The sequence below is a fragment of the Microtus ochrogaster genome, linkage group LG5 (assembly GCF_000317375.1).
Source record: "Microtus ochrogaster isolate Prairie Vole_2 linkage group LG5, MicOch1.0, whole genome shotgun sequence".
Taxonomy (NCBI): Eukaryota; Metazoa; Chordata; class Mammalia; order Rodentia; family Cricetidae; genus Microtus; species Microtus ochrogaster.
This window is the reverse complement of record NC_022031.1, coordinates 43,174,719-43,201,690: the sequence shown is the minus strand read 5'-3', so window position 1 is coordinate 43,201,690 and position 26,972 is coordinate 43,174,719. Positions and strand designations below refer to the sequence as shown.

At 37.4% G+C, this 26,972-nt stretch overlaps 1 protein-coding gene across 1 annotated transcript in view; it reads left to right on the top strand.

Annotated features, from left to right (window-relative positions):
- Positions 1 to 26,972, top strand: part of Erp44 (endoplasmic reticulum protein 44) — an 81,776-nt gene that overhangs the window by 17,675 nt on the left and 37,129 nt on the right. Inside the window, exons 2-4 of the mRNA XM_005362162.3 lie at positions 13,829 to 13,901; positions 15,968 to 16,007; positions 20,157 to 20,272. Of these exons, the coding sequence (XP_005362219.1) occupies positions 13,829 to 13,901; positions 15,968 to 16,007; positions 20,157 to 20,272 (229 nt within the window). The remainder of the gene's footprint in view (positions 1 to 13,828; positions 13,902 to 15,967; positions 16,008 to 20,156; positions 20,273 to 26,972) is intronic.

The following is a 26,972-nucleotide window of genomic DNA, read 5'->3' as shown; positions in this document are numbered from 1 at the left end:
AAAGTCTGATTCTAAAATATAGTTTTATTAATATTGTTTTTAATATGTTCTTAACTTTGTATACTAAATTTATACTGCAATACCTTACACATTTTCTTTCTTTCTTTTTTTATTGAAAAAAAATTTCCGCCTCCTCCCAGCCTCCCATTTCCCTCCCCCTCCTCCCACTCCTCTCCCCCTCCCCCCACTCCTCTCCCCCTCCCTCTCCAGTCAGGGTTCCCTGCCCCGTGGAAAGTCCAAAGTCCTCCCCCCTCCATCCTGGTCTAGGAAGGTGAACATCCAAACTGGCTAGGCTCCCAAAGCCAGAAGAACATGAAGTAGGATCAAAACCCAGTGCCATTGTCCTTGGCTTCTCAGCAGCCCTCATTATCCGCCATATTCAGAGAGTCCGGTTTTATCCCATGCTTTTTCAGTCACAGTCCAGCTGGGCTTGGTGAGCTCCCAATAGATCAGCCCCACTGTCTCCGTGGGTGGGTGCACCCCTTGTGGTCCTGACTTCTTTGCTCATGTTCTCCCTCCTTCTGCTCCTCATTGGGACCTTGGGAGCTCAGTCCGGTGCTCCAGTGTGGGTCTCTGTCTCTATCTCCATCCATCGCCAGATGAAGGTTCTATGGTGATATGCAAGATATTCATCAGTATGGCTATAGGATAGGGTCATTTCAGGTTCCCTATCCTCAGCTGCCCCAGGAACTAACTGGGGATATCACCCTGGGCACCTGGGAGCCCCTCTAGGTCCATGTCTCTTGCCAACCCTAAGATGGCTCCCTTAATTAAGATATGTGCTTCCCTGCTCCCCTATCCAACCTTCCTTTATCCCAATCATCCTTTTTCCCCAAGTTCCCCCCATCCTCCCCTTCTCACTTTTCTCTCCCCATCTCCCCTTACTCCCCTCCCACCCCACCCCCAAGATTCCAATTTTTTGCCCGGCAATCTTGTCTACTTCCCATAACCAGGAGGATAGCTATTTGTAGTTTTATTTTATTTTTTTTAGTTTGACTATAAATTATGCCATTTTTGATGAGTAGCAAATTTACTTCATTTCCCATATTTAAACCTGTAATTCTTTCCTTTGTTTCATTGTCTACTGATTCCACAGTTGTTGAATGAATATTAAATAATGGTAAGGAAAACCACCACAACATAAAATACAAGGATGAAGTCAGGCAAGAGGGACCATGCATGTTTAAGTCCCTGACTCATTCACAAACTTAACTGACAACTTGAATCCTTCTGATTTTTATTTCATGTGTTGATTAAATAAGGGAGTACACGAAGTGCTTAATAATGTTTGAACTTCATTCTGATATCTCAAAACTGCCCATTGAATAAATATCCTGTTTGGGTCTTCCATATAGCAGGGGACAAGCATTCCAAATATCAAGTGGTGATTAAGATCTGGTAACAGTTTAGTTTCAGCCAAGAAACAGTGGATTGAAGAATAAATTCCGTGTAACAAAGCCAAAACTTTGCTAAGAGAGTATATGTTAAATTAAACAATTTAGAAAATTTACATTCAGTAATCATGTTTTTAAAAATAATCCATACTTAAATTACAAAAATAGATACTGAATTGTTGTTCATTCCTGAATATGAATTCTCATAAGAATCTTAATTGCATTTATAATTGTTTTATACAATTAGTTGAGGTTATGATTAAACCACAGTTTAGCCATCTGGTGATTTGATGCAGCCTTTGAGTGGAGTGCCAGGAGGCAGGAGTTTTTGCTGTTGGCTCTGGCTCTCATCATGTAACCACTGGGCATGCACTTCTTTGATATCTATGGCTGTTTTGCACCTTAATATTCTGAGATTTATTGGAGTTGCTGAGATACCCATCTCAGTGGAATTTGTTTCCCAAGAAACATTAAGATCATGGTCATTCCTAGACTAAATACTATTTCACAAAGAATCATTTTCACATGTTGGAAAAATATGCAAGCATCAGCAGATATATTCTGGCCAAGGTGAGGGAAAATTTGGAAAACATAGAAAGTTTGCCTGTGAAAATTTAGTAATGAAATTTGAGTTGCCATTTCATAACAGAGACTTTTGATTTTTTTTTTTTTTTTAAGGCGATTTAGAATAAGAAAAACACTTTAGAGGGACTGGAGAGATAGATAGCTCAGCAGTTAAGAACACTGACTGCTCTTGCAGAGAACCCAGTTGATTCCAGCATCCATACAGTGGCTCACAACTGCCTGTAACTTCTATTCTGGGGGATTTATGACCTCTTCTGATCTCTACAGAGTCCTGGCACACATGTGGAGAACAGACATACATGTAGGTAACACATTCATACAGTAAAAATTAAAAAGAAAGAAAGAAAAACACTTTACACAGCAATCTGATATATAAACACAACTAAAAGTTTCTCAAAAATACTTTAATGTTACTATGTTCTCTGGCAGTGATATTTCCTTTTTGTTACTTTTGAGTGTAACTCCAGGGGATTAGTTTCATAATAATTAATGTGTTCACATGTTAATTTAAAAAGTAGTGCTAAAAAACATTATAACTTTTGTAATTTTTTTTTCACTTCAAGGCTCCTGTTAGAAGAAGCGGCAGCTAGTAGGAATTAGAAGTAGGACACGAGAATTAGAATAAACGCAGAACAATAACGAGACTGGTTCAGAAAAGTGCAGCGTGAGAGAGTTTGTTCATTTGCCCTGAGATTTCCTAAGAATAAAGTTTTTGGTTTTTTTGTTTTGTTTTGTTTTGTTTTGTTTTGTTTTTTTTGCTTGCTCTAGCATCCAGTCTGAATCCTCAAGAGAGTCGTGGGGCTGGACTCCAAAGGCTCTCATTATGCTTATAAGCAGTACTAACAAAAAATTTTTGGAGAGAATCTCATTTGTAAGTTATAAGATCCATGATTTCATCATGCTTTTAAGATATCTTCTATCATTAAAAAAGCCAAGGCTTTTGTGAATTAATCTCACCCAAATGGCTAGCCTTGTTACATTGAAGTCAAATTTCATAATGAGTTTCTTCGACATCCATCAACCTCTCTGAAGTAATTGGTGCTTCCAAAAGCAGACATGTCTCACTGTCGAGAAAAGTCTAAGTTCTTAAATCATTTTAAATGCCATATTCTATGGGTCTTTGAAGTGTTGAAGATTCTCTATCTATCTATCTCTGTATATCTAGCAAACCTAGCCAATGTAATTAGATGACTACCTATTAATCTGTGTTTCATCACTGAGACTGTGGCTAGAAAAGAAGGCACTTTCTGAAGATTGTTTTGGACACTTAGAACTCAGGTGAAAAGATGACAGTGCTGGAGATCTCTTCCAGAACTATGTAAGGACAACACTTAGCTTCACTGTAGAAACTAACAAGTAAAAAGTGATGACTTAGTTTATAGCTAGATTAAGAGAATAAAATTTTTTAAAAAATGCTGTACCTACCAGTAAATTCTATTTCTACAAGGAGGGAAAGGCAAGTCTCACTATTGTAGAGATGAGCATTGTTCTATTTATAAGTGGGAGAAATTACTGCAGCAGTTTCAGTGAACATTTCATTTGTAGACATTGAAACAACAATTTTAGATAGTCTTTGTAGGCTACACAGTCTCTAAATGGAACTCTCTCAGAGATCAAGAGATCAATATAAAAGTCGCAAAGATATATTTTGTCATTTATAGTTCTCTGTGTCATGGGATGTAAAGACAGCACTGAAATAGAATCATGGATTCCAAAGATTAGTCAGTTATAAATTATCCTGCTGCTTAACTTCCTTTCGTATTTCTTATCAGTTCTTCAGTTCCCACTAGCCTCTGTAAGTCAAAATATTAGTTATTCAAAATTACAAATTTCAAGGGAATATCAATGTTGGGAGTATTCTTTTTCTTCTTCTACCACCATTTACCCTCTGGTTGCTGTGTCAGAAAACTTACAAGGAAAATTCAATCCATTGGAAGTTTCATCTTACAAAACTGAACATACCTTTCTCTTCTATATGTTAATTACAAACCTGTCATGGGCACCTTAGTAAGAATGTATCTACCCACCCTTCACTCAAGTTCATGGCTATGCATGAAGGGAACCCACAGTCATAGAAGCATTGAGACAAGCAGGACTTGCTGGGTAATCACATTCTGCCTCCCAAGAGTTTTCTACTTATGTAGGAAGATTTCCATCAGCCCAGGAATCCATCACTTTGTAGGTTAAGAAGACAGAGTAGTTTCTGTGCTGAAGTAAGTAGCAAAGCTAGGCTGCGAAGTTCAAAAACAGCATCATTGGAAAATAAAGAAAACAGTTGGGGCCATAGTATGATGAACTCTGGACTTCATCCTCCAGCAAACTTGCTTAGAAATGGAAGTGTACTGAGCTACATGATGCATCATTTGCTAAGGATGAGTATTAAAGCAGTATGCAGAAAATGTGTAGAGGAGCATAAGATTTAGTTAACATGATCACTATTCTACAAAAAGTAAGTTTTCCTGTGTCAAACTAACTTTCTAAAAAAAAAAACCACCTAGTTTGCGTTGGAAAGTCATTTTTTTAAAAATGAAAGTTAAAAATGGCAGAAATAAATGAAACATACCTACTGTGTCAGTGGCCATAAGAGGTTTAACTGATCTATTACAATTTTTTATGTTAAAACCCAAAGTATAACCTGCCTATTCTTTTCTGAAAAACATACATACCTATAAAAAGAATGTGATCTCAAAATATTGGAAGTAAAAAGCAAATATGAGCAATAAAAAACCCAGGACCCCCATCTTACTTAGTAACAAGGTAGAGTACAAGGCAAAGATCATTTAACAGTGCAGAAAGAAAAGAATATCTTAGAAAACTAAGGACACAGTTTTACAGTGCAAAATTTACTGTATGGTTATGAAAACACAGATTCTAAAACTAGTGGATTAGTACTATAGGTCTGGGTGATAATAGAGTCATGGGATTTGGTAATGAACATGATTTTATCCTAGAATTTAGTACTCTGCTTAAGAATAAGAAATTAGAAAGTCCAAGAATCATTCTAGAACTGAGTGTAGAAAACAAGTAGCCAGGCACTTCAGTAAAGAACTGCTCTTCACTCATGGCTATGCATTCCAAAATACATGTTTAATAGTGAAATAAAGGCATTCTTTGGCATGTGTTCACATTTTGCAGTGTAGAAATATATGCACTAACAGTAAAAGCTGGCAAGTAGGATTAAAGGATTTGCTATATAATTAGGAGAAAACAGGGTCTATTTAGTATAAACCTTGAAGTTTTTTTAAAGCTAAGTAAAAATATGGTATTTCCAAAGTTTAGTATTCAAAAACATTGATGCATTCTATCTCACCCACTATAAAATGTTGGCTGTCTTCCCTTCCTGGTACTGCTTCTTCAACCCTTCTTTATCTTTCAAATATTGACTCCCTGTTTCAGCATCCATTTCCTATGGAAATCCAAAAGAAGTTAGCCTGCCATTTTTTTTCATTAAAATTCTGTTTTCTAGTACTAACTGCTTGCTCGTTTTTTTTTTTTCATGGTGTCATTTTACATGTTTCCCTATATTCAGTATTTCCTGTACACCTGTGGATTTGCATAGATAGAGTCAAATCCGATCTTTTTGTTAATCACTTCACAGATGACTGTTTCCCATTGTACCTTATGAGCAAGTTATATTGACTTGTGTGACTTTTAGTGGTAAGGTTGTTCAGTAATAACATTAAGTTGTTTATGTTAAATTAACTCAAGTCTTATTGAAGTGTGGAAGACAGATTTATTTTGGCTCATGGTTTCAGACGTTTTGGTGCATAGTTGGTTGACTTTTTTGCCTTCAGGCCTTGATGCAGTTTGTTAATGAGCTCATCATGACAGCTGAGAAACAAAAGGCACATAACAGGGCCAATACCCTACCCTACTGCCTCCTTGACCTAACTTCCTTCCATCTCCCGCCTCCCAGTGAAGTCACACTCTGGCTAGCAAACCTTCCTGGCCTTTGGGGACCATTTTAGAACTAAGCTATAACGCTCTTAAGGGATCTTTCTTTTATCAGGCATTTTGGGAAGAAAATACAGTGTGGCCCAAAGAACAGTTGGAATTTCTCTTGGCATATGTTTGCAGATATTTTCCTAGCATATGTTTTGAAGGAACAGTGCTGCATACTATGGGAGATCACTATACACTGAACATTATCTCCTCATGGCCACCACCCCTCATCCCCAGGTTCCAGGGTGTATACAGGAAAAAATACAGTTGTGATCTTGACTCTTCTCCAAATTTCTCTTTGTTAGTTGCTCAAAATTTGGGTTCTAGAAAAACAAAATGTGATTTTTTTTTTCAGAAAATAATTTTTTCCACACATTAAGACTCTCATCCCTGGCCATGAAAGTCATTTTATACTAAGAACATTCCCTCTGAAGGTCAGAGAACTGCACTGTCTTGTATTCCAGTTAATTTAGTTCATCCCATATTTAGATATAGCAATGACAACCAACAGCCGATATCAGTTTTTATTGGAAATCCATGTGTGTTCAAACAGTAGCAAAATGTATAAATTGCAGCAACTTTTATTTCTCTGTATTTGCCTGTGGCTGTTTTACTGGCTTAGTTTGAGATTAGAGATTATATTACTGATATCTGAATTTGGATGTATTAGAAAAGGGTAGGTAAAAATTTACCTTTCCTAATATCTGCATGTGTTTTCAGTTAATGGAGACTGCTCTTTATTGTTGTGACACTTGTTCATAAATACAGATTGCTTCTGATGGTGTCATAATAGGTTTCTTTGATACTGTAAGAAGACTGTACCACTGAGCAAGCTAAGGGTTAAAAATAGCTTCCGAGTCTTGGATACTTTGTTCTGTTTTTCCTTTCTCTTTGGACTTGTAGTTCATTACATTGCTCTTGAGAATACTAGCAGTATGAGATGGGTCTTGATTGATAGCCAACTTCAAGGCCCTTAGTTCCTGTCAGCCTCAGCTTCTTTTCTCTAGGGGCCTTTCAACTCCTGCTCCTTACAGCCAACTGCAAACCTTTTATGTTTTTGTTGTCCACCAGCTTAATGCAAAACTGAGAGTCGGCGTACACTGGCATTGCAGTCAGGAAAGTGGCCTCCAGGGACAAGCAGCAGCCTGTGCTCTGTGGCATTAGGACTTGAGGTGGTAGACTGACTGTCAGTATGGATTAGAAATGCGAGAGAGCGATTGCTTGATACTCACTATGTCGTCCTATCTGGGAGACACAGCAAGCACCTTGTGGAGGATCTTGAGGATCTTATACAAACACTAAATTGATGCTACAGAATGTCTGATGGACATGATGCCCATTGGCAGCAGCAATGCCACAGGGAGAAAACATCCTCTATTCAAGCTGTCACTCCAGTAATTTGATGAGGAAATATCCTTTCAAATTATTTTTAAGGATAAGGCAATATAGTTTACAAGAATAACATGTAAATTTCTAATAAAATTGCCGATTTTCCATATTTCTGAAGTCAAGTAATCTGCATGTCACTATAGAATTATCACAAATTTGTTGATTGTGTTTATATTTGAGGACTACAAACTGTACAGAGTTTTAAATGGATATATATGCTTGTCACTAGAGTAAAAAGCTTTTGTTTTCTAAAACAGTGAATTCTAAGCTTTAGTGTGCATAGAAATCATCTGGAGATTGTATCAAAATGAAAGTTTGTATTTATTGGGCCTGGGCTGGGACCTCCCAAATTCTCAGGTAATACCAATGCTGTAGGGCCAAAGGCCACACTAAACAGTGAGGTTTTAAGATACTGGTCTTTAAACAAACAAATGCAGCAGAAATACTTCTTGTTTCCTAAACTCCCTGATTATTAGATGGAAAACACATCCGTGAACACGAATCTCACTAACAGAACAGATATTTGATAACTACGTGTGCCTAATATTTTATCAGCCTTGGGCCCTCCTTACAGATGATGCAGTGCAGTTGTTGGTTTCTACTGACTAGCATGATGTGGCTCTTCTCTTTTTAGTAATGATTTACTGATGAGTCTGTTATTTTCCCTCAGATTCATTAAGGTATAACCAGAAAATAAGGATTATGTGTATGTACAGTTTACATTGTAATGTTTTGATGTATGTATACTTTATGAAATTATTCAATCAAACTAATTTCCATATCATCACCTTACATACCATTTTTTTTTGTGATCTGAGCATTTGTGATCTAATTGCTCATCAGTTTTTAAGTGCATTGTTATTAACTCTAGTCACCATGTCACCATGCCTTATGGTAAGTCTTAGTAGACGGCTGTGTGTTGGGATATCTGGAACCATGCCAAACTGTAAAGGGAACCGAAAGCAGGTCTTACTGGGGTTTCAGGGCCGCTGTTGAACAGAGATGCAGAGGAGCTCCTGTGATGGGCAGGGTAGGTTGCTTCTGATATTTGTTCTAGGTCTCCAAATTTTCAACAAACATTGTATTTTCTCTGTCAAATAATTAAGTCCAAATTGTCACATTCCTTGTTTTAACCTTACTCTTCTCAAACTTGCTAAAAATATTTGTTGACTATTCTCCTTTACCTCTTTCTCCCATTTCTCATCTAAGAATAATATGTTGATGTTCTGTAGAAAGTGCTGTAGGTGTCAACATGAGAGAAATGAATCATGTCATCGGGGGCCATGAAGAAAGTCTTTGACTTGGATACTAAAAACTAGGTAGCCTTTCCTACCTGTTCCAGTAGTGATTGTGCATGGCACGAGCAAAGAATGGAGGCAGGAGAAGAGTGAGATGTATTTAATTGTAGGCACTAAACCTTTTGCATTTCTGAATTTATAACTGAAAGGATCTGGACTGCTTGTGAGTGACCTTTGGTTGGTCGTACAGCAGTTCTGAGCTGCTGGGTTTGTTCTCTTGAGCAGAGCTGAGTGTTGCCAGTACATAGAGAGGCTAGTGACCGGCTCAGCAGCCACAGCCTTACTCCTCTGTTCACTCTCACTCTGTTCTCATCTTCACATGTTAGGTGAGGGTGCAGTGCTTCATGATTTAGGACTGGTAAAGAGTTCTGTACAGTTCCTTTCAGTTACTAAGAGTCTGCTACGGTCACTTTTGTAACTTTTTGCCTAGAAAACTACCGATAGACAGATCTCAGTGAGTTTGAGGCCAACCTGGTCTACAAAGTGAGCTCCAAGACATCCAGGACTATTACACAGAGAAACCCTGTCTCGAAAAACCAACCAACAAATGAAACAAAGCAAAAAAGCCCTGCTTGTAGAAGGAAAGGGTTGGTATTAACTATATAAAACTCCAAGACAATGGACTTAATCCGGGGGCCTCATAAAAAAGCTCAAGTTTATAGTGTCTGATGTGTGTGTATGGAGAATGAATATGAATTTATTACTTGAGGCAGGATCTCACTGTATAGCCTAGGCCGTCCTAAAGCTTGTGATCCTCCTGCTGGAGCCTCCAGGGTGTAACAATTACAAGCATGCACTTAGTTCATTTTAGTTGGAGCATAGGGTATCAGTGGAAAGCAGTAACCCAGAAGGAAGGTGCAGCTGTTGGTGAGTGGTACTGGATGCTTGGTAGTAGAGTTAGACTTCTGTGCTGTGGACAGCAAGCCTTTGGAGGTTTGTTGTCAGAGGAATTGCTGCACACGAAGCCCTATCCAGAAATATTAGTTTGGCCTCCATGGGAGATACTCAGTTTGGAGACTTCATAATAGTTCCCATTCAGAATATATTTGGATGGAAACTTCTGGTGATAATAAGCTAGGAAATTGTTTTTTATTTCTTAAATTATGTACAATTGATGTAAAATTATTTAAAATATGTCACCTGCAGTATTACTGTTGATTTATTTTTTTTTAAATTCAAGATTTATTCTTAATTCTAAAGGAGGACCTGATGGCTTAGTGCCTCTTTCAAAAAGAGAGACAACACTGAGACTTAACACTGGGTGCCAGAATGCACACATGTTGCAGCAGTGAGGACCGATATATGTTAGTGTATTACAGCAATTAAAACTTGATTTAATAGTGAGAGAGTGGTTAATAAAACACTTTCCAAATTTATTCCTGAAATACTTCACTTTAGCGTGTTATCAGCATTTCAATGTGATAGCTAATCTAAAGAGCAGTTTAGTTTCTCAGTAACTCCTATTGACTTTGACTACTTTTTCAGATCTTTTTATATGCCCACACCATTCAGCATATGGGGCTATTGAGAAAGGAAAGCCACTTTCTATGAAGAAAAACACCTTAAAGGATGATTGTGTGGTAGTTTAGAAGGGTTGCCCAGTAGAGTAGGCTTTGTGTAGATAGAGAAGCAAAAAGTGGAGCATGCTTGGGCCAAGATCTAGGTGTTGGGATTTTTTTGTTTTTGTTTTTGTTTTGTTTTTGTTTTTCAAGTCAGGGTTTCTCTGTGAAAGAGTCCTAGCTGTCCTGGAACTAGCTCTGTAGACCAGACTGGCCTTGAACTCACAGAGATCCACCTGCCTCTCCCTCCCGAGAGCTGGGATTAAAGGCGCGTGCCACCACCGCACAGTTCCAGTTTTTTCAAGTACTGGCTAGCCAGGCAGGTAGCCTTGAAGGAAGGTAGGCAGGGTAACAAAAGGAAGGATTTTGTGGTTTCCACAAGTACCTCAGTTTTAAAAACCCTCTAGGTAATGCTGAAGAAGCTCCTACTATTGGAAGATTTTAAAAATACTGTTTGTCCCTCCCTCCCTTCTTCTTTTCTACATGGTGTGGATGTCAGAGAACATGTTGTGAGTTTTCTCTTCCTACTATGTTAGTTCCAGAGACCGAACTGAGGCCATCAAGCTTGTGGCAAGCCTCTTCACCCCTGAGCTGTCTCTCTAGCCCCTGAAAGATTTTTAAATACTGAGTTTTTTATTTTATTTAAATACTCGAATGCCCTTCTTTATGTACGATCACAATACTAGACGTCTCAGACTGACTTGTAAGTAGTTGGTATACTTAATGTGTGTTCCACAATTGTCTAACGATTTGTGGAACATGGTTAGAGATATCTCTCTCCACTGACAAAAAAATGATATAAAGAATTGGGGAGAACAACTTAAGTTGTAAAGTACTTTTGAGTTTATATCTATCCTTATATATATTGCCTGTGACGTTTATAATATTTTACACTAGAGACTGTGTTCTCCATGACTGTTAAGATCTACTGTTTAAAATTCTCCCCTTCCCCTTCTGTGTGTATGTGCATGTGTGTATTTCTAGTTTATTTTTTTAAATTGAAATATTTACTTAGTCTAGTGAGTCCTTGCTTCCCTTCTTATCTGTGCCCACTTACCTTTATTTCATGTGAATGCTATAGCATTTGATGCATAAAGGTGTTTTCCCAAGAGCCTTTATTTATCCCAGAGCTGATATAAAGAGAAACAGTCTTGTCAGTCTGGTGGAGCTTGGTAACGAGTCAAATAAACTTTCCATATTGTGTATTAATAGAAATGCTAATGGTAACAGAAAAACCCCCTTTACTCCCTAGAGGGAGGAGAGACCATCCAGTCGGAAGCACTTCTCTTGCTTTGGGTCCATGTAAACAAAGTCATCTCCTAGCTATGCAGTCTCATCAATTGCATATGTCCCAGTACAGTGTTTTTAAGTAGTGGTTGCCTATTTATTACAGGCAAATCAATTATTACCTCATTTTCTTTATTACCTATTATATAAATATGTTGTTGTGTAACTATTTCAAAATAAAAAAGCAATTAAATTCAGAATGTAAATGTTTTACTTTCTGTAAGCATTTTTTTTTTTTCTTTTTGAGATAGGGTCTTACTCTGTAGCCACGGCTGACCTGGAACAAAGAGTTCCTACTGTTCATTTGCCTATGATTCCCAAGTGCTGAGATTAAAGGCATATGCCATAAGGTCCAGTGAAAGTGTATATTTTAATAGGTAACTTCTGAAAAAGAGGCTTCCCTGGATTATGCAGAGATCATACCTTCTTTTTGTTAAATTTTGTTTCCTTTTTTATTGAAAATAAAATTTTTTCATATGATATATTCTGATCATGCTTTCCTCTCCTCCAACTCCTCCCATATTTTGTCTTTAGCCTTAGTATTTAACACATTTTATCATTCTCTTTGCTCCTAGTTTGAGAGCTTATGAGACAAGTTGTATCATACTGTAGACATTTGTGCCCTTGTTACCTAATAGATACTTGGTAAATTCTGTTATCTAATGACTTGACTTTGATAGTAATCAGCACTGTTGCTCTGTGATTTTTTGTTTGTTTGTTTCTATAAGATTTTTCCACCATCACACAATTATAAATCTTACTGTTCTAATATAATTAAGTTCCACAGTTATTTTAGATTGGTCATAAATGCATATGGGAACACTCTTGGTGTTTATGTATAAGAGAAGATTTCTAAGTTTTAAGACTTCTGTAACAAAGGACCGAGACAGGCTTATTTAATACAGTCTAAAGAAAGAAGTAGGGAAACATTATATTCTCCCTTTGCAGAGTTCTGTAGAAAGAAGTGGTTATGTCCCAAGTGGACCCCAACAAGGTCTGAGTTCAGATTTCTTGGAGTTTCCATTTTCAGAAATGGGGAGCCATCTTTTTCCTCCAGGCCTAAGATATGCTCAGCCTTCCTGAGGCTGTGACTACTAACTAGTTTCCCATGTGACGGTGACCCCCAAACCATATACTTATTTTGTTGTTACTTCATAACTATAAGTTTGCTACTGTTATGGATTGTTATGTAAATATGTGATATGCAGGCTATCTGATATACAAACCCCAAAAGGGTCACGACCCGCAAGGTGAGAACCACTGCTCAAGCTAATGTGGGCCATACAGCCTACTTTAGGTCAGAGAATATTTTTAAGGCTGGGTTGGGAGAAGGAAGAAGGGCAGAGAGACTTTCTGCATCTGTTTTCTCAAATGCCAGATAGAATCTAGTGTGCCTTGAGCTAAGCTAGGTCAGTAATAAGTGGTCACAGGAAGGAATCTACTCTTCCCAACTAACTTTGAAACATTTCTAAAATCAAATTAGATACTTGCAATCATTTAAGCTTGCTTTTAAGAGAGAATGATTTATCTATTGCTGGCAGTTGTAGTCAAGTTATTGGTTATAAACATCATGGTGACTTGGAGGCAAGCGTGGTGGTAGCCTTAGCCTTGTTTTAAGATGAGTAAACCTATAGTAGTGCTAGCATCAGCATGCCTGTATATCGTTGAGTTATTGATGAATTACTAAAGTTTGAATTGTCACGTTGTGAGAACTGTGTCCGCGGTAGCATCCAGAGGAGTGCCCGATTATTATTTGACTAGAACATGACGATAGTTTTCTCTCTGTGCTGCAGTGACTCCGTGAATGAATTCTCATACATGAACTCTGCTCCGAACAGAGGATCCCTGAGAATAATTAATACTCTCTAAAATAAGTGAAACTTTGCTACTTTGGTTTAAAATTTCATCGTTTCTCTATGTTGTAGATGTTAGGCTAGATACTCTTTGACAAGCTAGAACTTGGATTCCACACTAAAGTGAAAGTGAAAACATCCTTTCCTGACACTTAGCATGGTGTCTTTATCACAGAAGGGGAAGCAGTACAAGGCTCTACCGTCAGGTTCCTCCATCCTTCCCCAGTCTCTTAGATACATGCAGGCTTAGTTCTATAGTACTACTTTAAAAACAGCTGGATAAATTCATAATTTTCTTAGTTATTTACAAGTTATTTGGAGGTGGTGAAATTCTTTGATCAATTTCTAGGCTCAGGAAGTTAAATATCTCCTATTTTATTGACCTAATGAAGGTTAGGATAGCTAATAATCAATCAATTGGTAGACAATATTCTAAAAACAAATAGAGCCAACTTTATTAATTTTAGACTGCTTTGCTTTTTATGGAAATGTTTTTAATTTTACATATTTAAATTTTTCAGGTAACTTCGATTTTTACACCTATAACAGCTGAAATAACAAGTCTTGATTCAGAGAATATAGATGAAATTTTAAGTAAGTATCTTGTTTCTTAAAGTATATTTTCTTCTCTATAAATTTATAAATAAAATTTCAGTTATCTACAATAATTAACAAACTGGCATTCTGGCTCCTTTCACTGAGTTTACAAAAACACTTCAGGTTTTGATTATTAGTAAAATTTTTTTAAATGTGTGCCCTCTTATCTGGATTGGAAGACTTTTAACTTTTTTGTTTATTTGTCCTGGTGTGGATACTATTAGGTGGTCTGCTAGGGCCCTGCAGTTTCGGCTGTACTCTGCTAAATATTGAGAGCCCATTTTATTTAAATGACTTATTCTCCGATCTCTTTTATAACATTGATCCAGTTAAGTTCATTAACTATTGTAATGAATGTATTGTTTACTGACTGTATGATTATACATAGAATTAACTTGGGATATTCTGATTTTTGCAAATCCTAAAGGAAAGGTCAATGCATGGCTGATATGATGGGTGATTACAGGACAGGAGATTTAAAAATGTGTGCAGTGCCCTTAAATTCTTTCTTCTTTAAAAATCAAAACACCATGTCACTGGTTTGCATATGACCAAAACCGAAAGTATTAGAGATAAGAGGAATTAAAAGCCATTAATTGAGTAACATACTTTTTTTCTGTTCATGGAGCTTTAAATGTCAAAAGAACCTATTCCCACCTCGTGAGCTCTCAATAGAATATCTATATACCAGGTATTGGAAAGACACCGAGGGCTTATTAATATTTGTGCTGTTTGGCCAGCTTCCTGGCAGAAGCTGCCAGACTGCACCTAATTTGCATTTCTGTACGTTCCTGGGTGATGCTGTAGCATCTGGTCCAGAAACCAGCTTGTGAATCACAGCTTGAGTGAACAGGCAAGTGGAGCAAATGTACAGAGTAAAGGGAGGAACTTGACGTGTACACTGTTCTCCTCCCTCTCACCTTCCAGATTCTGGAACGTCGTTGTGTATTAGTTCATGAGTGCTGGAAGAGTTTTAGTTTCTATGTGTTGGCTTTATTCAAAAGAAGCAGTACTGTGTCTTTTTTGATTTGACACATCCTAAGATGTGAATCTCAGTAGTGAGTTTTTTGTGTGACAGTATTATGTGGGAAGGGACTGGGAAAGTAGATTTTATAATGCTACAGGGTAGACTTCTTGGTGGTGTTAGGAGGAGCGTGGGCTGCGTCCTGCTGCCCGGCTAGCTTAACCCCTGAAATAACCACACAGAAATTGTATTAATTAAATCACTGCCTGGCCCATTATTTCAAGCCTCTTATTGGCTAACTCTCACATATTAACGTGTATCGCTTGACTGTGGCTTACCGGCATGAGTCTAACCCGTGTCCATCTCGGGCAGGAGAACCATGGCGTCTGCCACACTGCCCTTCTTCCTTCCAGCATTCAGTTCTCTTTTCCACGCCTACCTAAGCTCTTCCCTTTCAAAAGGCCAAGGCAGTTTCTTTATTCAACCAATGAAAGCAGCACAAATACAGAATGACCTCTTAGACCACTTTGGGGGCTTTTTGTTTGTTTGTTTTGAGTGCAGAGTTTATCAGGAGAAGAGTAAGGATGAGGAGAGGGAGAGGTGAAGACCTGCTTGCCTCTTCAGAACAGCAGGAAGAGACTACAAGGTAGACGTCCGAGAGTGAGAAATGGTTAGCTGTTCCGCTCTCTTCAGCTGAAGACAGTTCTGCTTGCAGAGCTGGTTCCCAATTACAGTGTGTATGGGATATTTAAAAATGAATTATTAAGCTGCAGACCATCCCACTTGATGAGAATGGATTGCTTGGAAGTTGACATGCCCAGTCAGAATTTTATTTCTTTTTTGCCTTATACTCATCTGAAACACAGTGAAAGTTGTTTTTTTTTTTTTCCTTATTAATGGAGGGTAGAGAGAAAGTGTTTAGTTATACATAAGCCAACCCTACCCTTATGTGTGGCCATCTTGGTGAGAGGTTATTATTACTGTGGATCTTTATTTGTCCCTTTAATAAACAGGAAAAGATCATGATGAGAATTGTATCTTTAAATATGTCATATAGACATATTTAAACAAGTAACTTTGATTTGTTTTTCAATTTCAGATAATGCTGATGTTGCTTTAGTAAATTTTTATGCTGACTGGTAAGTAATCTTGTTTTTAGTTTTAGATTTGGTCATTCCCCCCAACCCCCACCTCTTTTCTCCTATCCTTACTTCGTTTTCTATATTCCCTGCCCATGAGAAGGGGGCATAGGTTGGAAGTCAGGATTTAGGTGTGGCAAGTTTATAAAAATAATGTTGATAATTTCAACTTATTATTAACACTTCTCCAGGAGACAGTAGTTCTTGCTCTGATTCAGATCCTGTCTTCTGTGTTTACATGATACGCTGGAACCATTTTCTTGTCTCTTCAGGTTGATTATTCCCTATCTGAAGTGCTTTGTCTCAGAAGGGATTTAGTTTTTGGAATATGTACATAGACTTTTAGAAGTTGAGTGCCTCTAAATTCTGAACTGTTCCAAAATCTGAAACTGTTTATCATTTGCAATTTCAGACTTTCAGACTAGAGATGGTCAACTTAGATACTGTCTTTAAATCTGTTTGCATCCTACCAAATAGACTTCATAGTATTCCCAGAATCTAGAATATGATGTTTAAGTATTCTAAAGAATGTGTGATGCAGGTAGGAATGAGGGAGTATTAACTGAAGAGTGCTTTGAAACACTGGCATTATTGTTTTTAACCATTCCCTAAAAGGCTTTATTGCCTGCCCGCTGCCACCACCCCTCTTTGGGCTAGCTGTGGTCCTGCAGTTTCCTTGGTTCCCTGAGACCATCTCCTCCCTGGGTTTTCTATGCCTCTAGTTTTACATATGTCCACAGTATTCTCCGCAGTGTAAGTCAGAGTTTATATATTACGTATTTATATATTTTTACATTATGTATTTCCACAGTACTCTCTATAATATAAGGCTGATTTCTTCCCTACACTGCAAATTATTTGAGTTTACACTCTTATCTTAAACCTTCTGAATCTTTGGGTTAAAATTTAAGCCCCTTGCTTTGACCTAGAAGGTACCTCATGATTTGCTCGCTTGCATCTCTCGCTTCTTTCTGCCCCCATATTCTGCTTGTCGCAGCAAACTTCTTTCAATTCTGTGAAAGTGTGTACTCTTATGCCACTCTCCTGCCATCTTCCCGACCTGGGTGGCTCACTTTTTGTTCACAAATACTTCTTTATTTGTTAATCGTCTTTCAGATAGGAGACTAGAGTGCTGCTTTCTTCCAGTCATCTTGGTGTATCAGTGCTCCTCCCCTCCGTCAACTCAGGTTAGGACAGTGTCCAGTGTGCAACAGTTCAGCATGTAACTATCATGTAAAAATTATATGCATTCCATAGAAGCTGAACTTTAAACTGTGACCTGTGTCTGGGCTGGTAGCAAGCAATATATATCCCCTCTGTGGTGGGCTGTGGTGGCAAGGTCTAGCTCCCAGCCAAACAGATGGTCATGAGGCAGAGAAACTGATCATCTGCATTGTGCACGTTTCTGAGCTGTGTTGTTCGAAGGGTGGGCATAGTTAATGCATTTTTGCCTTAAGATATTTTCAGTTCCCATTAGATTCCTTGGACTTAGCCCTTTTGTGAGTCAAGGAGATTCTGCAGTTCTCGCAGCTCCAGTCTTACTCCGCTGCAGTCCTATACATGCTACAGTCTAGTTGGTAATTCCCAAATAACCATCTGTGTTCTGTGGAGATAGTTACCATAAGTACTTTAAGATGTCATCTCCAACACTTTTCAAAACACGTGACTCATAAGTACATAACAATGTCTCTTGAAAGAGTGTGTGGATGCATGATATGGTATTTTAAAAACTTTAATAAAAAGTTGAAGATTCACAGGAAAATACCATGTATGTAAATGCTTAGTGGAGGTAGCATTTCTCAAGGCAAATTAGGACTTAGTCATAAATTTTGGTAGAGATTATCTAGTCCAGTGTACTTCCCAGGTAAGGAAACTCAGATTCAGAGGAGTAAAGTACTTGCCTGCGACCTGATCAGATGCTAGCACAGGGCAAACTAGAATGCAGTGCTCTTGAGCGAGGAATTCTGGTTGTCATGAGAAAGCAGAGTAGTACATGCAGATCTGAGTTGGAAATGTGGACTAGTAGCGGCTCTTTGAGAAAACATATACCTAAAGAATATCTTTTACTGTTAGTGATGAATTGGCGCTCTTTTTTTCAACTGGGGAAATTTGGGTAATTTGCTGATAAGCTTCCTGCATTTGCTTTCAAAGGCTAGGCTCTATTCTCTGGAAGTTAGTTCTCTTATGTAGCTAGCTACCTAGAAGCACTATAATACTGCAGAGAAGAATAACCCTGAGTAGGTGGTGAGTAATGCTCTGTATATTGTTCTAAGGCTCAGGGTTGACTTGCAGCTAGGTATTGTGATTTCCATTTTAGATTAGGGAAACTGAGGTTCAGAAAGGCCATCTGACTAGTAAGTGGTGGATCTGGGAATTTAAACTCAGGTGTATCTAAATCTAAAGCTTATTTCTCTTCCACTAGGTCATAATAGTAAATGGCACCAAAGTGTCTGTTACCTCTGTGGTTGATTGGTTAAGGATTATTTAAGCCCTCATTGAAGATTGGGTCAGAAGACCATGAAAGCTTTTTAGTGGCTCTGTTTCTTTTGTGGTGTTACCTGTGTGAATGTAGTGTTTTCTTGCATACAAAGCTGCAGTAATAATACACCTTCCCCTTTAAACTTTTAGTACTCAAACAGATACTATTTTAAATATGAATCTGCTTAAAAACTTTACTGGACTGCCCAGAGAGGAGCTCTCGATGTGAGACTTCCCTTGCTCCGGAGCCAGAAGCCTTAGATCTGTTCTCACGTATTCCCCAGCTAAAATTCTCAGAACCACAAACCAGACCCTGTCTCTGCCTTCCCCTGCCCTCTGCCTACTCTATTTTCAGAAAATTTTAAGTACTCGCAGACCTTGGGTTCTGGCTGCTCTAGTTTTTGAATTTATCAGGTTGCTCATTTAACAGAGTCTATTGAACACCTATTTAGAATATGTAGTTAAATAACACCTGGTCCAGGATGTCCACAGACCCTTCCTACCTATCCCAGATGGGAGATTTAAGATGCTAGAGAGGAAAGAACCACTTGAAAGCTGAGTCTGAAGATACAGATTATGTCTCCTTGGTATATTCTAGGATATCTCCTTAGGAAGTCGGGTGAGTAGGCTAGAGAGAGAAACAAGAAGAAATAGGGAGGAGGTGTAAAGCCGCACCCTTTCACATATTCTTCACTGGATTATTGCTAATATAGGTAACTCACATGGATTACAAGTCACAGGTTTCTTCAAGAAAATGTCTTGGTATATAAGGGCTCTAAAAGCAATAGTAGCAATGATAGTGTTTTACATATCTTCCTCAATATCTTTTCCCATGAAATGTCCATCTTCCTCATGTGGTTGTATGTATATACTATTTCTCCACCCCCTCTCACACCCCAGTTAGGTTCCTTTAATCACCCCCAATATGGATTTCTGAAGTTATTGACCAAATGAGGGGCAGAGAGGATTAGAAGTAACAATTTCCTGGAATATTGTGGATATTTTGCCCCACTTTTATAACCAGGTGGGAGAGGGGAAAATGTCAGGGAGTCTTTAGGAATTAGAACGTTTGCTGCTGGACATAGTATGTTTATATGATTGTAGAGATAAAGGCCTATTTTAATGTATGAATATATTTTGAAGGGAAAATACTTATTATCTCCTATATATTCTTTTGAAAGAACTGTTTTTATTTATACATTAACTTGTGTCTGAAATTGATGGAGTAGTCAGGTGGGTTGACCTAGCATTTGCAATAAACTCAGAGTTTGTACAATAATATGGAAGGATGTTATTGCTCAGATAAAGGTGATTTCTTCTGTAAACACTCAGATCTTAGCAGTTACAAGCCTAAGCAATGTAGGGTAGAGGGTATGTTGCAGGCTTACGTCATAACTTCTGTGAGAGATCTGTAGTTACGTTCACCAAAACACTGGCAAAACAACAAATGAACTTGATAGTTTATACAATATTGCATTAGAGAGTGCGATCTCTGAATTCAAGTCAGTTTCCTCTATTCATTGACAGACATCAGAAGCATGGTTAAACTGAATGTGTGATTGTCTCACAGGTTGTTTACTGTACATATACTAAACATCAATGAATGGTAACTGCAGTAAGACCCTGTACCTTCTGCCTTCTCCTGCTAATTGTGTGCTTGTCTGTGTGTAGGTGTCGTTTCAGCCAGATGTTGCATCCAATTTTTGAGGAAGCATCTGATGTCATTAAGGAAGAATATCCAGATAAAAATCAAGTAGTGTTTGCCAGAGTTGATTGTGATCAGCACTGTAAGTAACTAAATAGGAAGTCTGGAAGAAATGTCGTATTCCCTCCTCCACATGCAAAACCCCCTTCCTTTTTCCCCCCAAATGCCCTGCTTTAAATGAAGATAAAATCTAAGAGTCTGGAACCTAGAATAAATTTCTAGTATTTTATCTTTTATTATGTCTTTTCAACAAAACTCCATTTTGCCTATGTAAAAGATATTTATGCTTTTTTTGAATTAAAATGTAGCAGATCAAGTATATAGGTAGCAGCTAACTACATTTTCTACCAAAGCAAATACTAAAATCAATAAATACAATTGAACTATAGTTTTGGAAGACAGATAAGGATTTTTATTACTTTTAGAAGCATGTAAAAATATCATAATAGTCAATTTAAATAAGACTATAAAATTATACAAAAATATGATATTCATTTCAAATAAAACAGTATCAGATTTTTGTGTTTCTGTTTATTTTAAGGATTCTGCTAAGACTGGCTTTGTGTTTAAAGTGTAATTAGCTGCAGTTACTATGATAACTTTTGAACTATTATAAACACTTTGGTTAGTCTCTCTAAAAATCTGTTTTCTTGTGTTTTGTTTGTGCCTGTGAAATGCACTCTGTAAAATCTCTGTGATTTTTAATATAAGTAGCAGTGTTTTCTAAGTTGAACAGGTGAACTAGCAGTTAGTGCTCCCTCCAAGTACCCTGCTCACTGTACTCCAGCCTTCCCTTCTCGGAGTGCCAAGCGAGTTGAACTTGGTAGGTCTTGTGTTGGGGTCTTAGCTGCTTCGTCAGCTGCACTGGGAGTTTTTCAAGTCAATACTTTTTTTCTTTTTCTTGATGCTCCCGGTTGTAGAGACGTAACAGCTTACTAATCTGTATCTGTCATGCATTTGACAGTTTCTAGAAGACAAACTATTCATAAAAGCTTGTTTGCATTGAGTTCTTGGTAAGTTACTGTGTGTAAAGCTTTCTTCTATTCTACAAATTACCTCCTTATATTTGACCTGCTGATGGCAGTTATTCTGCTCCTGAACACCTGCTCTCCCTGTGTGTATCTCTGTCTGTCTCCCCCTTTCCCTCACTCTTTCTCTCTCCCTCTGTCTCTCTTCATTTTTCTGGGCAAAGAAACAGAATAAAGCGACTTAACCAGTGTTGTCCAGCTTAGTGTGTATTAAGCTGGAATTAGAGCCCTGATCTGACCAATGTCTGCACAGAGCAGTTTTGTTCTTTCCTGTTTCATTCAGAGAGCATTTTGAGGATTTACTAGCACTGCTCAATGCCCGGAAGAATAGCATTTTCTGATGGCATATCATTTCAAACTATTAGAAGCCATTCCCCATATTTCTGTTTGTTAACTCACAGATGAATTAAATAAAGAAGGCAATAAAAATTGCAGGTACAGACAGAGATGATGTCTGCATTGCTTTCTGGAGTACTTCCTTCCTGCCCTTTCACTGATAGAGAGCTTGGCATGCTGGGTATGGAGTCAACGTTCAGATTCTTCTATTCTTTCTATATTTAATTAGATGCTACAATGAAAATATGAGTTTCGGAGTTTCTACTGGCACTAAATTTGAACCACTATACTTTCACACTTACAGTCATGGGGAGAGAATTAGTTATTTCTATCATTGAATCAATTATGTGCATCATTTATGGTATTTTTTAAACAAATTAATTTAAATTAATTTATACAATAAATAAATCTCACTATTAGAAGTTTCCTTTTATTGAGGAAAATAGCCATAGTTCAGATGTTGTTTTTAATCCATCATTGTTTACTAGCGAAAGTTATATCTGCAGTCTCACGACTGGTTTCCTGTCGGGATATACTATAATTTCCTTTTTAAAGAGGAATATCCTAGTTTTTATTATAAGTATATAACATTTATATAATAATAAAAGTTACATGAATCTAGTTTTGTAATATATCATATTGTACTAAAGCTTAAATTCTTTTTGTTGGCTTATTCAAATTGCTAGAATCGCTGCTTAGCATGCAGTCATTATTAAGGAGAAAAGGATTTGAACATAAGCCCTATGGTACTGTAATTGACCTGATAGCCGAGACAACTGCTGAGTGACCAATGGGCAGGCAGTGTGTGTGTGCAGTGTGGGTGTGTTGGCTCGGGGAGACCTAGTGCACCAGTAGGAGGCAGTAAGACATGAGATTTCATTATGCCACTTAGAACGTGTTCAGTTTAATAGTTGTTTATTTCTGGAATTTTTATATAGTATTTTTGGCTGCAGTTAACTATGAATGTGAAACTATTATATATTCCATTTTGTTTATTCATCATTTAATAGTACATAAGTGTTTTAGTTTTTCCATATCCTTGTTAATGGTATATATTATGTACAAAGCTTTATGTGTATTAAATATTTGAAAATACCAATCATCTCATAGATAATATGGTTGATTTGTATTGCCTAAAGTTTAGTGATGTTGAGTATCTAAATATGCTTGTTAGTTATTGGAAAAAATGTTCTCCTTTTCTTAAAAATTAGTTTTTGTCATCTTTCTGTTACTAAATGGCTAGAGGTCTTTATACATTCTAAATATTCTTCCTTTATCTCACACACATGGCTTTCAAATATTTCTCTCATTTTGCAGGTTGTCTTTTTATTTTGTTGGTTGTGTCTTATTGTTTTTTTTAATCTTGTAGTACAATTCATCTGTTTTTATATTTGTTGCCCATATTTTAGGTGTCATAGCTAAGAAATCATAGTGAATCTAATGTCAGTAAGCTCTCCTATATTTTAATAGCTTTCCAGTCTTGGGTCTTACTTGGTGTTTGTACTTTTTAATTTATTTTGTATGTATATATTAAGGTAAGAGTCTAATTTTATTTTTATATGTGTAAAATATCCAGGCTATTTGGAACCATATGTTGAAGAGACTGTTCCCCCAATTAGATGGTATTGACATCCTTATAGAACAACAGGTGTTTGTGATTGTTTATTTCCAAGTTCTCTATTCTGTTAGATAGTTTTATGATGGCTCTGTGATAGCATTTGAATTATGGAAGTGGGAGATTTCAGCTTTGTGCAGGGTTGTCTTTTGTTTTTATTTTCAGTTTTGTATTATACTTACTCATTTTTTTTTTTATTGTACATGCCACAGCATGCATGTTGAGGTCAGAGAAAAACTTGGGACAGTCAGTTCTCTCCTTCTATTGTGTGAGACCTGCGGATCAAACTCAAGTTGTCAGGCTTGGTTACAATGACCTTTATCTTGCTGCCCCCTCACTTTACATGCTTTTAAAAGTAAAATGTAATTACTTCAGTCCCCCCTTCCCACTTACCCTCTAGTCCCTCTCATGTACCACCACCGCTTCTTCATGGCCTTTTAAAAAATTATTATTATTACCTATGTATATGCATAAATATATAGATACAACCTGCTGAATCTGTTTAGTGTTCCTTGTAGGTATATGATTACAGGATTGATCATTTGGTGTTGATGATTAGGAGACTCATCTCTGAGGAAGACTGATTTTCCTTCTCTTCTCTTTTGTTAATTGCCTAAGGGGCTGGTCCTTTGAACAGTCTCCTTTCCTTTTAGCACTTATTGGTGTTGTATTAGGTCTTGTCTAGGCATCCACTGAGGAATCAGATATGGCTTCCTTGTTGTTGCTAAGAGACCTGCTCTCACAGCAGGCCTCCTGGTCCTTTGGCTCTTACCATCTTTCTGCCCTCTCTTCTGCAGCGTCCCCTGAGCTTTGGTTGCAAGGGTTGTGTTGCAACTGTATCCATTGCCCTTTGGGTTTTTTGTTTTGTTTTGTTTTGCTTTTGTTTGCTTGCTTGTTTGAGAGAGGTCTCACTAAGTAGCCCAGACTACCTTGGGGCTTAATATGTAGCCGAAGCTAACCTGGAACTTGTAATCACTTACTGCAATCTCCAAAGTGCTGGAATTTCAGAACTGTGGCATCACACCTACCTTAAATGTCTTAAGTTTCTTTTTTAGATTTATTTTATTTTATGTGTATGAATGTTTAGCTTGCCTGTATGTATGGTATGTATGTATTTATGTACAGCATGCATGTGCACAGTCCCTGCAGAGTTCAGAAAAGGGAGTCAGATCTCTTGGAACTGTAGTTAGGGCTGTCTGTAGGCCACCATATAAGTACTCAAGTCCTTTGCAAGAGGAATAAGTACTCTTAACCACTGAACCACCTTTCTGGTTCCATGTTTTTAATTTTGATGAAGTTCTTACTAACTTTTAATGCATCATAGTTTGGATTTTGTATTTATGCAGATGTTGCAAAATTACTTTGCCTTGTTTTCTTCTATAAAATTCATAGTATGAAGGTTTCCTTCTATGCCCATTGTTCATTTATAATTAGTTATTACTTGTAGAGCAATACATGAGTTAAAGTGGGAGGGTGGTTTGTTGTATGTGGTTGTCAAACAGATGTGTAATTATGTGTTAGTGAAAAATCTTTCCCTTTTTTCTCTGATTGCCTTGCATCTTTGTTGAAATAGAATCATAGGCCCTGTACTTATGACTCTGTTTCTGTTCTTTTTTTGTATTGTTGATCTAGCGACTGTTCATTGCATATTTTGTGGATTTTTGTAGCTTATAAAGGATCTTGTAAACAAGTAGTGTAAATCTTCCAACTTTGTGCTTTTTTCTCCAAGTGCCTTTGTCTGTTTTAGTGGTGTTGTATTTCCATGTGACGCCTAGCCAGGATTCTACTTAGAGTTCACTTCATTGGGACCAGTTTGGGGAGAATTATTATTTTAGTAATCTTAAATCTTTTGATCTGTAAACATTCTTAATTTTACCATGTATTTAGGTATTTCCAGTTTCAGCAATATTTTTTTCATTTTCAGTTTACATATATTATTTTTCTGATAACTCTTATGAACTCTATTAGTGTATTTTATTTTGAGATTGAGTGTGTCTGTGTGTGTTTTCTCTGTGCTCCACCATCAACATTTTATATTACTTTACTGTCAGACCTTGGAGGCCAATACTGGAGCCTCCCTCAATGCACCGTATTTACCAGTTCTTCCACGTCTTTTTTCTCATCCAGGCTGTCGCATTTACTTGTTATGTCTTGGGTCTTTCTGGTCATCTTTTTATCTTTATTTTCAGAACCTAGGCTATTCTAAGTAATATTGGTCACGTAATTTGTAGAATATTTTTCTTTTTTAAAATGCAGAGTTATTTATAGAAATTTTGAAGCAGTATACATTGAAAACATGTAAGATATTGAAGTGTCTTACAAATGGCATTAAAGTGTCTTCAATAAAGGTTCATTTATAAATACTAAGTGTGTCTGTGGTCATTGTTCTAAGTGCACTTATTGTGCTTTTAATAATAATTTCCCCAAGACAGAGCATCACAGACGACACAGTGGCGCTGCATCCCACAGGTTTACATCCCTCACTGAGTTTTCACCTCCTGGAGCTGTAGAATATTTGTCAGTTTGGGTTTGTCAAGGTTTCCCCAACCCCCAGGCTTTGTATTCTTATCTATGTCTTACTTTTTGTAAATGTTAAAAAAGGCTTTGGCTTTTAAATTTTGTGTTTATTGATGTTGTAATATGTAGAAAATGAAATTAACACTTGTGTTGCTCTGTGTGTTGGATTTTAATTCCAGCAGTTATATATATATATATATATATATATATATATATATATATATATACACACAAATACATACATATATATATATTTCATATTGTAATGACTTTCTAGTGAAAATGATTGTGCTCTGCACAAATAAAGTCAGTTTTCTTCCTGTGGTTGGTATTTCTTTACCATAGTCTGTCCAGACAAATATGTGTACTTGTTGCTTCCAGATTAACTTTGTTGGGGTCAGAGGATCCGTTTCCTGTCAAGGATACAAGGTTGCTTGAAAATCAAGATACCATCCTGACTCCGTCTCTTGTTCTATCAGTCACCTGTTGGGTGTTGTGGCAGTCGGCTCTGGGCTGTCTGCTGCCTCAACTGCTTCACTCGGACCTCTCATCCAGAGTCACATGGTTCGTGTTAGAGCAGTTCCTATGAAAACTTTCTAATTAAATTAATTGGTGAGTGTATTCATTGAGTGCTTATGTGGATCTCAGCTTATTCTTACATAAATTACCTCACCTATGGCTATCACAGTCTTTTGAATTAGCTAATAGTATTTATTCCACAAAAACTTACAGACCTATTCTCTGTAATGACATGTGATAGGTCCTAGAGATGTGGCAGCAAACTGAACATAGAGCTGAACACACAATAACTTCTCTGAAGAGGAGGCATTAAATATTGCAATACGTTATATTAATAAGTATACCTTACCATGATGGGATGGGGCTTCTTCTCTGGGGATATGACACAGATATGAAGAAAGAGTAGTACTTTTGTTGAAGCCCAAACTGTGGTGTGACAGGCATGCATAAAGGTGAGATCTTTCTGAGCCACAATCTTGCATAGTCCCCTGGGGAGAAAGTTTTGTAAATTTTATGTTAGAATTTTTCATCAGTCCTCTTGAAGAGCTGATGGTGGTGAGACTATACAGTCGAGAAACAGCAGAATTCAGGACAATATTAACACGTAATGGGACTTTAAAAGTAAAGCATCAACGAGCACTTTAAAGAAGTCCCTGTGGGTCCCTTTGGGAGGGACAGTACCTCCTTGTCTCTCAAAACAGGTTGGGAAGTCTTCTCTTAATACCGTTTGGTTGGTTTTCTGGAGTCTTCATCGCAGTGCACATTTC